Genomic DNA, 15,250 nt, shown 5'->3' with positions numbered 1-15,250 from the left:
CCCAATTCTTAGAAGTTATGCATCCATTCTTGCATACTGTTGACACCTAATCATTGGGATTGGGTGAACATTTGTAAATATTGTAAATAGTAAATAATGGAGAATATGAAAATGAAGAGACACTGGGAGGTGAAGCCCAAGAGTCTCTCCCTTCTTGTATATAACCATGAGCAACCTTAATGAAGAAACACAATTCGATTTGAGGAGTTACCTCCTGGCCTGACATGGTATCAGAGCTAGCCCCAGTTCCTTCTCTGCCCTTGTAACTCCCTCTTGCCTATGTTCTGTGTATTTTGCAGGACTGAGACCTCTGCCATTGCTCCAGAGGCCCGAACCCACGTTCCATACACTGTCATATGCGTTTTTAATATTCTAGGTCTGAACTTTGCCTGAATGCATACTCTTGAACGCTGTTGGTTAACGCATACTTTTGAACGTTGCTGGTTTGAATACTTGTTCACTGATATAGTTCGTGGCTTTGGTTGCTCTCCCACAATTGGTTGCATTGACCCCTGTGCCTTACAATCCCCATCAACTGTGCCTTATAATCCCTAACAGAACGGAGTAGCTGAAAGAAAGAATATGACAGTCTTAAATATGGTACGTTCCATGTGTAGAAATTTCTGTTTTCCCATCCCGGTTTCAGTTTCACCTTATTTCTCCCATGTAGTTAAATGCCCTTTCCCATAACCATACATTTAGCAAGTTGAAAAAATAAATATTGCTGAAAACACAAATTCTGGAAATTTTACAGAATGCCAGAAATTGCAGAAATAAAAATCAACAGTAATAAACAGCCATTAAAACACATTTAAACACTGAGATTTTTGGTCAACTTGACCCTGGGAAAACCCCCTCCAACTCTTGGGGAAAACCAGTTTGAGAGCTCTTCTTTATTTCTGAAAAATGCCTTTTTCACAGTGAGAAATATTCAGCAAAAAATCAGCAAGCAAATTTACAACTTATCTCTTTTCCCATGCCTCACAGCAAATTGGAAATTACAGCAAACAGGACAGCGATAAATGCTGTACGACCTCCTCGATTTTCGTGCCCACTTTCAGCATTAAATGCTGTTGTACGGCCAACATTAAATGCACTGTACGGACTGCAATAAATGCATTGTACGACCCTCGTTTTGCATGCAGAAAAATCAGCAAACTGCTCCTCGATTTTTGTGCAAACCACTCCTCGAAAATCGTGCCAAAATCTGCCTTTCACTGTGTGCTGAACCATCTGTACAAATCTGTTCAACTGCTGCCTTGGAATGTGTGCCAAGCTGCTGTCTCCTTCTCCTCCCTGCTTAGAAATCTCTCTTGCTCTCCTTCTCCCAATCTGCTCATGAAAGAATGAATGACCTTTTTCTCCTTTTCCTCCTTTAATCTAACCCCAAGTGACTTTTGGGTGATCCCTAAATCCAATGGCTGAAATAGATTGAGATCTAAAGCTGAGATTAAATGCTCATTTAAATCTCACTTTTTATTTTTTAATTCACCCCACTTTAATAAAGACCCACTTAGTCATTTATTTCCAAAGTCACTTTTCCTTTCTAATTTTTCATTGACTTTATAAAAGTCACTTTAAAATTAGACTTAATAACTTTATCACTTAAAGTCACTTTTAAACTAGATTTAACTTTATAAAAATTACAAAGTTTTTTTTCTTAGTAAAAACTAAATCTATTAAGAAAACGTATGGTACAATGCATGGTTACAAGCAAGAGAAGCAAGAACAAAGGCAGCTGGAAAGGATTGGTTGTCCACCTCGGCTCCTAAGAGAAAAAGGGTGGAACACAATGCTGAGCATGAAGAAACAAGAGGAAAAAAGAGCAAAGAGCTGAACAGAGGAATCTACCCTACATGTGCGGAATCCACTATTCTGCATTTTTTCCCTTTCTTTTTACCAACTTTGACCCACTCAGGAGGATCTTGCTGAGCTGGAATAATTTGCAAACTGAGATGAGCCGGCGGGGAGGTTTCCTTTTCTGAGTCCGAGGTGGAGGATTCATGGTTCCTTTTCTGAGAGGCTGGAATGACTGATGAAACCACAGGACCTGCCGAGGACGGATCCGGTTCCGTCTCTGCTGCCATATCTTCCTTATTCTCTTCCTCTTCATCGGAGCTGAAGTCAAAATCGTCCATGGGAGGAGGATCATGAGGCTTCCAGCTTTTGGATTTCTGTTTAGCATTGGCTTTCTTCTTTTGGGCTGGCATCGTGGGACAAGAGCTCTGAAGGTGACCTGTATGATGGCAGTTGCGGCAGCGGAAGGCTGTGTTCTCGTAATCCAAAGACTGAGTCCAATGGAAATCTCCAATTTTGAGATTGATCTGGTCCGGGAGACCTTTGCTTATGTCAATTTCTACACAGATCCTGGCGAAAGTGTATAAGCCCTTTTCCCCTCTGTAAACGTCTGTGTCTAATAGGCGGCCTAGAGATTTGCCAATCCCTTGAAATACCGCAAAGTGCCAGAGATTCGCTGGGAGGTTTGGAAGTCTGACCCAAATGGGGAGTTTGGTGATAACTGCTGTAGAGGGATCGAAATCTGGGAACCAAGGAGTGAGGAATAAACCAGCTGCACCCCAGAACCATGGGCCACCAGATAAGGCTTTTTGATAGTCCTCATCGAAGGCGAACACTACGATGAAAAATCCCTTTGAGCATAGCAGAACCTTGCAGTTGTTGGTCCAGTTAGATTGGATCCATTGGTAGAGGTCTGCTGTGCGTGGCCATAGCCCATTAAACCTGCAGATAATGGCATGGTCCGCAAAATGCTGGGTTTGCTCATCCAGCGATGGATGCTTTATTTCTATGGAGGGGGTTTCCTCCAGCTTGTCCACCAGGAAAGGCTTGGGAGCTTGAGCAGGTGGAACTGTTCTTTTAGGCATCTTAGCATGGACAGCGTCTTTATAAGAAAACGCCTCCGCTGAGGAAGACTGCCCTGCAGCGCCCCCTCTTAGACGAAGGGTAAGAGCAATGGAGGAGTTTCTTTGAATGCTGTAAAAAGACAGGGGGAAGAGATCCTCGAGTTGTTTACCTTCATGGAGAAGTATCTGTGCTGCAGAAGGGATCCTCAGCTTGATTTCCAGAGCCTGTTTAAGGTCTTGCACTAGATCCGACGTTCTCACCCATTGAAGCAGGGTTTTGCCTGATATAGGCTTGATCAGGATCTGAAAAGGGGCAGAGGAACCAGAGTTCTGCTTGCCTCTGCCTATCTGAGACAACAGGCTGGCCTTCTTATCCTGCATTAGCCACAGGAGATTGGGAGGAGAGGAGGCGGGAGTTCTGGAGGTGCCGAATCTGACATTGCGATCTTTACAAATAGATTGAAAATCTTTTTCCAGATCCAAATTTGAATCCTGAGAAACCTGGCTCTGAGCTAATAATATGGAGACCATATTATAGATCTGCTTTACATCCTTTCTGCCCAAACCCTCACAGGAGTGATTCGGTGCCCAAGCTTCAAGAAGATGAGAAATAACCTGCTGCCGAACATATGTCCGTAGACCCGAATCGATGAGTAGTATTTCCCCCAACGATTTGATGCAGATCTGGAAACGAGCCATCAGATCTGTGCATAACTTGGTTGTTGCAATGCCCCTACTTGCCTCATTCAACAACAGCTCGCTCAAGCGCATAGATCTGAGGCTGTGAGGGTTCGCCTGTGAGAGAAACCCAATAACGTCCTCCGTTTTTAACATTCGCTGCATTTTCAAACCCCATAAGTCACTCACAGCCCAGGTTTCTTTCACGTTTGCATCTATTGGCTTGCCGGCGAGAAGAAACCGTGGAGATCCGCGTTCCTTTACAACAGGGGGGATCCAAATCTCTGCGCCATATGCAGATGCAATGAGTCTTGCAAGGGCTCCTTCGTCACAGGCCGTTGAGCAGCGCAGACACCCTCCATTTTCCCTGCTGCCATAAACCCTAAGGAAGAGCCGAAGCTCGACAACGAAAGCGGGAACGAGGAAACCTGCGCTAGCCATTCTCGAGATCCGGGTGAGGGAAAAGATCGTGAATATAGTGTATTGATTGATTATAAAAATTACAAAGTTACTTTAGGAGAAAAATTAAATTATTTTGGACACTTTTCCCTAGGCCAAAGATCAAAGCCTAAGGGAACCACCTGTCCTCCGGTACCAAATTTCAACACTATGATGTTTTTCAAGAATGTAAAGTTGATGCAGTTCTATGTGATGTATATGTAAAGAATAGATGTCTATCTAATGCTATTAGAAACAAGACTCCTTATGAAATGTGGTATGGCCACATTCCTTCGGTAAAGCATCTTAGGGTCTTTGGTTCCACCTGTTATGCCTTGATACCAAAGGCATAAAGAGACAAACTTGGTGGAAGGAGTCGTAAGTGTATCTTCTTGGGGTATTCAAATACCTCCAAAACATACCATCTCTATGATGAAGGTAATAAAAAGTTTGTTGTATCTAGAGATGTAATCTTTCTTGAATCTTCCAAAACTGACAATGTTGTTGAGCGACAATTTGATCGCTTGGATGGATTCAAACATGCAACATCATTTCAAGAATTTGATAATCAGATTCTAGATATTGAAGGGGGCATTCCTATACTAGATCAATCTGTGGAATGTTCTTCTGAAGCACTCTCTCCCCCAAATGAAACTCCAATCACTGATGATACTTTGAGTGATGTGATTGGCAAAATTGGGAGACTCAATCTTGATTCAGTCCCAACTTAGTCAACTGAGTAGCCTGGCCCATCTCAGAAAGGTCCCCCAAAGTGGCTGACAAAGACACTTGAAAGTGTTCATCCTGATGACGTTGGAAAGACAGGAACAAGAAATCTATTAGGCAAAATGGAGGTGATGTAGATGATTCTGATTCACCTGTTGATATGGATGTTTCTTATGATTGTGAACTGAATTTGTCTACAGATTTTGAACCAACTTCCTTCAAAGAGGTTGCTTCTTATGATGAACGGAAAGAAGCGATGCAGATGGAGTATGATGCCTTGATAAAGAATGACACTTGGAAGTTGGTTGATCCTCATTTGGGAACCAAACCAATTCGCTGCAAGTGGGTCTACAAGAACAAGTATAAAGCTGATGGATCACTTGACAAGCACAAAGCCAGGCTTGTGGCAAAAGGTTTTGCATAGAAGGAAGGGGTCGATTATGAAGAGACTTTTTCCCCCACAACAAAATGGGCTACCATCCAGACTCTCTTTGCCTTGGCAGCTCAGAGCGATTGGAAAGTCCATCAAATGGATGTAAAAACTGCGTTCTTAAATGGAGATTTGAAAGAAAATGTTTTTATGCCCCATCCAAAAGGATTTGTTGTGAAGGGACATGAACATAAAGTATGAAAACTTGTGAAATCCTTGTATGGCCTCAAGCAAGCACCATGAGCCTGGTATGAAAAGTTAACTGAGCATCTTCTGAAACTCAACTTCAAACATTATGATCTTGATAATGCAACTTTGTTTGTTAAAAAAGTTGGCAAAATAGTTGTATATCTTGTGGTATATGTAGATGATCTTTTGATGACAGGGAACAATGAGAGCTACATTGCATCCATAAAGAAGGAATTGAGGAAAGGTTTTGAAATGACTGACTTGGGCTATGTTCACTACTATCTTGGTATTGAAGTAACTCAACATCCGAAGTATATATTCCTCTCTCAAAAGAAGTACATTGGAGATCTGTTAAACAGGTTTTGGCATGGCTGAGTGCAATCCTTTGACTACTCCAATGGAACAGAACTTAAAGCTCACATCCATTGAAGGAAAAGAATTTGACGATGTAACAAGGTATAGACAACTTGTAGGAAGTCTCAACTACCTGACTACTACCAGACCAGATATTTCATTTGCTATTGGAATCCTCTCCAGGTTTATTGAAATGCCTTGTAAGGGACATTGGTCTGCTGCAAAAAGAGTTCTAAAGTACTTGAAGGGAACCCAAGACTTCGGACTCAAGTATACACAGGTGGGCAACTTCAACTTGATTGGATACTCTGATTCAGGCTTCGATGGAGACAAAGAAAATGGGGTATCTACTTCAGGTTATGCTATGAGTCTTGGATCAGGAGTTGTCTCCTAGAGATCACGCAAAAAATCAGTTCTAGCAGATTCCACAACAGAGGTAAAATATGTGCCAGTTGTTGAGGCAACAAAAGAAATTGTGTGGCTCATGAAATTCTGGAAGATTTGCAGGTAAAACAAGTACACTCAACTCCACTTATGATTGACAACACCTCTGAAATAAAGTTGGCCAAGAACCCAAAGTTCCATGATCGAACGAAGCACATCAATACAAAATATCATTTGATTTGACATCATGTTGAGGCCAAGACAATGCATCTATGCCATTGTTCCACTAATGAGAAGATTCCAAACATCTTCACCAAAACGCTTGGAAGAGAAAAGTTCGAAAGATTCAGAATGATGCTTGGACTCATCAACATCCCTTCAAATTAAGGAGGGGAATGTTGACACCTTATCATTGGGATTGGGTGAACATTTGTAAATATTGTAAATAGTAAATAATGGAGAATAAGAAAATGAAGAGACACTGGGAGGTGAAGCCCAAGAGTCTCTCCCTTCTTGTATATAACCATGAGTAGCCTTAATGAAGAAACACAATTCGATTTGAGGAGTTACCTCTTGGCCTGACACATATCTTGCTTGAGGAGCTTGCTTCAAACCATATAGGGCCTTCTTGAGTCTACATACATGAGTGTCTTTTCTATTTACTTCAAAGCCTTCGGGTTGTTCAATGTATACTTCCTTATCGATGGTCGCATTCAGAAATGTCATCTTTACATCCATTTGATGGATATTCCATCCCATTGTAGCAGCCAATGAAATCAAAGATCTAATGGTAGTATACATGGCAATGGGTGCAAAGGTTTCTTGATAATCTATGCCTTCCTTTTGAGAGAAACCCCTTGCAACAAATCTAGCTTTGTATTTGTTTATACTTCCATCAACAATGTGCTAGATCTTGTAGATCTATTTGGAGGTGACAACTGATTTGTCACTAGGTCTAGGAATTATTTCCCAAACCCCATTCTTCATGATGGATTGATATTCTTCTTGTATTGCCTTCTTCCATACTTCTTGATGAGCAACTTCTTCAAATGTAAATGGTTCAACTTCAATCAGTTTTGTCATATATGCAGCGTATCTGAAATATATTTTCGACCTTTTTCTTTCTCTAAAGGTTCCTTTCATAGCTCCATGTCCTTCGACATCTTCAAGAGTAGCTTTTAACCAATTTGGCCTCTTCCTAGTGTTCAGTATGATCACATGTTGAATAGGCTTACTTGGTCCTTCTTCTTCTTCTTGAATTGTAGAGGGATTGTCGTAGTGTACTTCTTCTTCTTTGAATATTGGTATATATTCTTCATCGAAATCAAAAGGGATATCTTAGTATCTTTTGTAGGCATGATTTTCATCAAATATAATGTCCTTGCTTACTTCAACATGTCTTTCTTCCTTGATGTAGATTCTTTATGCTTTTGAGGAGAGACTATAGCCAACGAAGATCCCTTTGATGCTTGTATAGTCTAACTTCTTTCGTTTGTCCTTTGGAACGTAGATATAGGCAGGACTGCCAAAGATTCAGAGATGGTCCACACTTGGCTTCTTCCTTATGAATGCTTCCTTAGGTGTCATATTCTCAAGAATTCTATGGGGACTTCTATTTTGAATATATACTGTTGCCATTGTTGCTTCTCCCCATAGAAATTTTGGTAAGTCTTGATCAAGGAGCATTGTTTGTATACCTTCTTCAATTGTCCTATTCTTTCTTTCAGCGAGTCAATTTTGTTCGGGATAGTAGGGAACAATGATCTCCCTCTTAATTCCTGCTTCTTTACAATATGCAATCAATTCTTTAGATGTGTATTCCCCACCATTGTCAGATCTCAAAGTCCTTAGTTTTCTTTCGGCTAGGGTTTCCATTTCAGATCTAAACTCCTTGAATTTCTCAAATACTTCATCCTATTTCTTGAGAAGGTAGAGCTATGTCTTTTTAGAGTGATCATCAATGAATGTTGCATAGTAAAGATGACCTCCAAATGATTTGTCAGGCATAATCCCACACACATCAGAATGAATGAGGTCTAATATTTCTTTAGACCTTGTTTCACTATTTGTAAATGGTTTTTTTGTATGTTTACCCAAAGAACATCCATTGGAAACTCCTTCATGATCTTCTTTGATATTGGGAATGCCATGAACCCGTTTATTAAGAGTGGGAATGACCTTGGAATGTAGATGACTATATCTTCTATGCCATAACTCAATAGGAATCATTTCCATATGAACTAGAGCTTGAGGTGATGGTGTTATGAGTCTATATAATCTTCCTTCACGAACTCCAATAACACTATCTTTATCAATACCTGAATCTTTTCCCCAAACCAAAACCTTTCCATCAACAAAAGCAACTCCGTCCCCTTTATCTTAAGTAAGAAATTGAAAGCAAATTCTTTTTTAAACCTGGAACATAAAGTACATTGTTGAGATGTTGCTTAGCTCCATTCTCCAGCTTCAAAGATGTTGATCCCAGGCCTCTAACACCATAAATTTTGTTGTCTCCCAAGTCCACTGCATGAGAAGATTTCCTTTGATAGATTGTGAAGTTGTTTACTCTCCCCTGTCATATGCCTTGATGATCCACTGCCAATAATCCATGCATTATCATCATTAAGTGAACCTGTAAGTGCAGCTAAGAACCCTTGACTTTTGACCTTGTTGAATAAATAGTAGAAGATCTTCTTGATCCAACTTCCTACAATATTGAATCCCATTCTCATATAACTTATCATAGAGGGAGTAACCATTTCCTTCGAGCCAACAAAGTGATCTTCAATCTTACTTGACCTTAGCTCTAATACCATGTTGAGAAATCAATGCTAGTAGAGTTAGGGTTAGATTTCTCTTTCTTGATAATTACTTGTGAATTGAGTTAGCTTCTTTTACTTCTTTGTTATATTATCTTTCATCAAGCAATTACCAAATTCTATGTGTATGAAGATCACAAAAACACGAGACACAAGATGTAGGCACTTTGCTAGGGCAAAACCCCTATCTAGGGGAAACCCAATCAAAATCTCTTCCTTCAATAGTTTTCTTGAGATAATCCAAGACTCTTCAACCTAGACACAAACCTCCAACCACCAAGTCTGCCTCCCCTTCCAGCAACTTCGACCTGGCAGCGACAACACATCGACCCAGCAAATACAGAATTTCGACCTCTCAAAACTTTCAGAATTTCGACCTGTCACTTTCAGAATTTTGACCCTTCCAACAGTAAAACTTCGATCCAACAACTGGCCCAGTAACTTCAAAACCTTCGATCTTGATCCTTCCAACGCTTCTTCTTTTCTTCTTGGAATTTCACACTTTTTCTGCCTCCTTCAGTTGAATATCGAACTTGTGAGAGAGATGCTTGCAAATGAATTCGAACTGCTTGTATATATAGGCTTTAGGTGAAGTTGAATTGCTTAGTTTGAGGCTGACTTGATCTCTTTGAGACCGACTTGGTGTGGAGGTATCGAATACCTTATTTGGCTCAATAGTAAACCTTTTACATGATTCAAAACCCCAAGAAGGGTCTCATAATGACTCTAATGACTCAATATAAATCCTAGGAGTCCACAATAGGGACTTTGACTAATAAAAGATGACCCAAGCATGAAACCCATGCTTTAATAAGTCATTGTAGCAATAATGCAATTTTTCTTTTTCATTCTTTTGATAAGTACATTACATAATGACTCAAATATATTTATGAAGACCGAACCTAGTTACATTCTTCAACAAGAACACTTAGTAGATTATCATGCATTCATCCAAGAATTCATTGTAAATCTTTGATGAAAAGAGATCAAATCTACATTAACAAAGTTCGCTAGCAAGTTACTCGACTATTGCTTCATAGTGAACTAGAGGAAAAGAGAAGCAATACAAGTAATATGTCTCCAAGTGCACTATGATCTCAAGGTGAGGATAGCGCTTCCCTATTTATACTGGGGCAACCAAAAACTTTTCCTTACTTATGCTAATAATTCACCAAAAGCCCCCAAAATGACATCAGTCCATGATACAAATTGGATAGGTCATCCAGTTGAGCTGCAAAGTAGCCTCAACGATGAAAATAATGTTAGAACATGAAAAATTCCCTGGAAAAGCCCACACATGTGAGTGTAAAGGGTCTCCAAAAGGTGATGCCATTTGCAAAATACATGCCTCTCTTCCAAAAGGTGCCTCCTCGAAGGCAACATCATCTATCCAAGCCCCATGTCATGCATAAGGTACCACGTCATATGAGAGATCCATCTACAAATGGGCAACAATAGATGTTGACGATTTTCTTGATGGAAGCGTGCCTTAGGCATCAACTACATCGATGACCACTATGTCCATTAGCACAGATTTGTCTTTGTTAGCAACCAAGGATACTTTAACATCCTTGATTAGACCATGCATTGGTATGGACTTTGAATCAAAGTCACACACATTTCTGTAAGGCCTAGTAATTTGCATCGCTAGTTGATTCACGACTCTTAAAGGCATAATATTTGTAGAGGATCTTGAGTCAAGTATAGAATTATGCAATATAAGATTGTTGATCTCCTCTTTGTGTTGTGCTATGTTGCATAGTGGTGTTTAATAGGTAATGGATGTTACTCTATCATTGGTACTAATTAAATTGCTAGATAATTTCCCTTTGATATGGGTAAAAGTTTGATTATTTGTAATGCTAATATCCTAAATGAGCCCATTCACCATGCATCGCTCTTAGATAAGTGTAGCTCTTGCATTTGTATATGTTGAGTATTTGAGTATCTCGTTGGAGTGTTGTTATGAGATGTTGGAACAACATAACCATGAGCAATGATGCTCAATTGGGATTTTGATAACGTTTTAGATTTATGTTTAATAATTGAAATTCTTGGGGTGTTGGGAAAAATGCATGTATATGGGAGGATACGATGTTAAGTAGTATTCAACATGGGCATGTGAAACTTGCTAATTTTTAATACAAAATGTTTTACAAATGTATAGTAATGGGTACTCTTCCTTGTTAGAAATAAGTTATTCGCATAATGATTCCTTTTACTCTTGCACTCTTCTCCTTATAAGTTACTAAAATTATAATATGATTTTCTATTGATTTGTCAATTATGTTGTTGAACAATTAAAAGAGTTTATATTTGGTTTCACTTAGAACGGATGGCTTTCAAGGGCTTATTCAAAATTGGTATGGGAATTGCACTTGATGCACGTGTTGTATTTCTTTCTTGTTACAATTCTGTTTAGAGAAAGCTTAGATATGATATGTACATTAGTTTTTGTGGATGAATAAAAGCACATAATGTTGGGAAAAATAATTGTTCTTTTTGTTGCTAGGTAATGTTACATGACTATTTGTTTATTCATTTAGTTCTTGAAGTTATATATTAGGTGCTTGATATTTGTTTCTTGTATGTCTTTTGGCTATACATAATTTCAACCTCTGAAGCATCAGAGTGTTTTGTAATTTCATGAGGAGAATATCTGTTCATTTCTTTAACCATGGTGTGTAAATGTGCATTGGTCATTGTTGTAGACTACATTTTGTGGATGGGGAGCAGAAGCTGCAGAAGTAATTAAAAGGGGTGAATTTGTGATTGAATATATAGGGGAAGGTTAGTGAACTTTTTTCTCAGTTCTCATTTATTTTAAAAATATATTCTTTTACAAGGGATATAAATATTCAAGTAACCTTGGAATATTTGCACGTAAGCGCATTGAATATCTCACATCTAACACAACTAGAGAAGACTTAATGAAAAACATCCAACAATTATATTGCATGAAACTACCTTGGAGGTCAAAAAAGGAAGATATGTGAATATGTAAAGTCCATATTGACTTATATTTGTAAAAGATATAGTAAATGCATGCAAAATGAAATCTAGCCTATGGTAGATTTCTTGTATGAAGTAGCTATCATGGCTTTGCACTTTTTTTTTTGCATGAGGATCATTAAAAGTACTATAGGTGTTAGAAATAGGCTTGTATAAAGGTAGACATAGTATTTTTCATTTCCTCTTTGCTTATTGGTTTTTAGAAGAGTGGATGCATCTTCAAAATAAACACAAATGTCAAGTGAATATGAGGAAATGTTATTAATGCTAATGCAAGTATACAACACAGACTAACTTTAGCACATTGTCCATATATATTTTTATGTAGCACTCTGTCATAGGAATCAAACCTTAAGATATTTAGTTATTGGATGAGAGAGATATCCATATTTTGTCCTTTTGGTAATCTTAGGATATTACCTGTTTAGTCCCCTTGGATATAGATTGTGTTGGCTCATGGAGGTTTATTTGCTCCTTTAGTCCGTTACTTGGCCGCTTCTTTTGGTACCCTGACTGCATATTCTTGGATCTTCATCTTCACGCTTCCATCCTTCAGACCCATACACTCCAGAGATCAACTTCTACTTGGAAAATCACTTCCCTTTTTAATGGTGCTCCCATCAGAGCACCAAGTGACAGATGGAGACAAAAATTCCAGATCAATGAGGACAAAAGGCTCTCTTCCCGTCTTAGTGAGATCGTAGAGGCGATCTGTGATGAGACCTCACTTCAATAGACACTATAGTCGCTAGTCGATATCTTCTAGACCTCAGTGACAGGACCTTTGTTGCAGACAGTCGCACAATATTTGCTCAAGTTCCTGATATTGTTTTGGATAGACATCTATGCCGAATTTTCTCCATTTGGTCTCAGATGTTGAGAGAGAGCTCTATTTACCACTGGTGCCATAGGCCAATGAGTCTGTCATCTTGTATATCCTTCTCTTGGATCGCCTATTCATTATTTGGAGTTGGCTGTCTAGGATTTTAGATTAGAGTGCTCTTTATTTTTTGATTTTTGTCTTATATAGGAGCCGCTTTAGCGCTCTTGTTTGTGTTGACATCATTGTACCTAACACAGTCCCATTGCCGACTGTTGTGGTCATTCGTTGGACATCAGTACATTTATCTTATCTTATCTACCTCTGAAAGTAGATATTGATAGGTTGGTGATTAGGGATGGAATATAAGTTTACTTAACAATTGTCACTTATACTTCTCCTGCTCAAGCTCTTCATCAAAGACTGAAAAATGACCTATTATTACAAGCACCTTCTACAATTGTTGGATAGTCTCACTGTTTGGATACCCATCAGACTGAATTTTTTGAGGGGAATTGAAAGGTGCATTCAAAACTGATAGGCAAGTACCTGTGTCTCATGCTGCCGAAACAAATCTCTCGATCTATGTAACTTATCCCTTGAATAGGATTGGATCAATCAGATGACCTTATGATTGGAAATTCATAATGCAAATAATCCCCGACTCATATACTAGTGCTTGAAATCTATCACTAGTCACCAATGAGGTGATGCAAGTTGGCATTTAACACTCTAGATTTATGGGAAATAGATCTAGCTGTTAACAAACACCTAGTTGGAGCTCCCTAGCATTTTGTTTGCATTGTCTTTGTTTTACACCTTGGTATTATTGACATTATTTCATTATGGATAAATTGATATATGTTCTCCTTTCACATTCTTCTAGGCATTAGTATGGTTATTTTACTATGGTATAATGTGGTGGGATGTGAGAGTGTCTTAGGTATTTTGGGGTGTTATGATGGTTAGACCTCTTGTTATGATATATTGCCACTTGTTTGATGTAGCACCCCCCTTGTGCACGCATGTTGAGGTGCCTTTAACGACTATATTTGTTTGAACACCCTTCTTCATTTTGCTTGGTTTCATACTCGTAGTGATGTTGTTAGGTGATGGCTGGTGGTTTTAGTTGAGGTGTTCACCTTGATTGGTGCACATGTTGAGGCGACCTTCTTTCATATCACTATTTTATTGCTTTAGATGGGGCCATCCCCTTATTTATTTGCTTTGGTTGAGATTGGATTGACTTGGCACGTGGTTCAAGGCATTATTTTATGTATTGTTGACTTGTCATTACCTTGGAGACCACATATGCCGTTATGAGATGGTTATATGCACTTGTTTTGAGGAGCACCCTTCCAATGTTCATGATTCTTACACATGTGGACTTTGTTTCTATTGTAGGGCATGCCGGTTTGGGATTATTTTATTTCTAGTTGTTAGAGGTACCTTGGAGCTTGCTCCCAATGGAGGGTTATTTTATTATATTGACACATTCAACCTACCTACATTGGGGAGGATGTGGGTGGGTTTGACATGTTTGACACATTGTCTTGCTATTCTTAGAGGGATGTCCCTCCTCCTTGAGCTCCCATGCTAGGAGATTTGTACATGTGGGATGACCACACATATCTTTGTAGTTGTTTGACCTGTTCTCTCAAATTAGTTGAGGGGTAATTTTATTTTATGTTTTTTAGGGATTTGTTAGGGAAATCATTTTTTTTATTGTGGAAGTTGTTGAGCAAAACCTCTATATAAGGAACATTCCTATTGTAATGCTTGCTTATACTTCGGAGAAATACTAGATGCATTTGATTGGTTTTTTGTTGGAGCATTGGGCACTTGTTTTGTGATTTTAGTGCTGAAGACTGATGGCTGATTTCTTGCATCAATATTGTTAATCAATGCTTGGAGACGATGAGTAATGTTGTTCCTTTTAAAAGAGTATAATTGTGATTGATTCTCCTCTTATATCTTTCATCTAAGTCCTAGAAATGTATTCATATGCTTAAATTCATTTAGGATTGGCAATGAATGCATTACTTCATGATAGATGAAGCATTTATTACAACTTTAGAGATTCTTTTCCAATTTGAATTCCTCTCAAGATAAATCTGATTTAGTGGACAGAACTGTTGATTTTTCTAGTACAATAGATACAAGCACAATATTTCTGAAAACTGATAATTACTTCTAATGATGTTGATCTTCTTTTAATTTTTCCAGTATATCATTAAGAAATTATACTTCAGAAATTCAACAATAAAACAATAGGACAGTAGAGGTCACATTGCACAAAGAGAGCACAAGATTTACCTTGGGAAAACCCACTTGGGGGAAAACCCAGCAACCTTTTCAATAGAGAAATTATTCTTTTCAACAAGAGACACTCCTAGACTTCTAGTCAACAACTAGGTCAAACTGACCTTTAACGAATCTATGGTCAAACCTGGTCAACACCGTCCAGGTCAAGCATTCGATCTGATCCAGCAACTCGGCCTTCTTGTTCTGCCCTAGGCCGAATTTCAGCCCCGCAACT

The 15,250-nt window shown here is 38.8% G+C and overlaps 1 protein-coding gene across 5 annotated transcripts in view; it reads left to right on the top strand.

Annotated features, from left to right (window-relative positions):
• Positions 1–15,250, top strand: part of LOC149138028 (uncharacterized) — a 329,683-nt gene that overhangs the window by 198,412 nt on the left and 116,021 nt on the right. For all 5 annotated transcript variants that reach the window (XM_089448539.1, XM_089448541.1, XM_089448542.1 and 2 more), the window contains one exon: positions 11,591–11,669. In XM_089448539.1, the coding sequence (XP_089304665.1) occupies positions 11,591–11,669 (79 nt within the window). The remainder of the gene's footprint in view (positions 1–11,590; positions 11,670–15,250) is intronic.

Source organism: Pinus tabuliformis, chromosome X (assembly GCF_031772625.1).
Source record: "Pinus tabuliformis cultivar Carrire ecotype Pingquan chromosome X, CPIR1, whole genome shotgun sequence".
NCBI classification, from domain to species: Eukaryota; Viridiplantae; Streptophyta; class Pinopsida; order Pinales; family Pinaceae; genus Pinus; species Pinus tabuliformis.
Note: the sequence above shows the minus strand (reverse complement) of the source record. Positions and strands in the feature narration are given on the sequence as shown.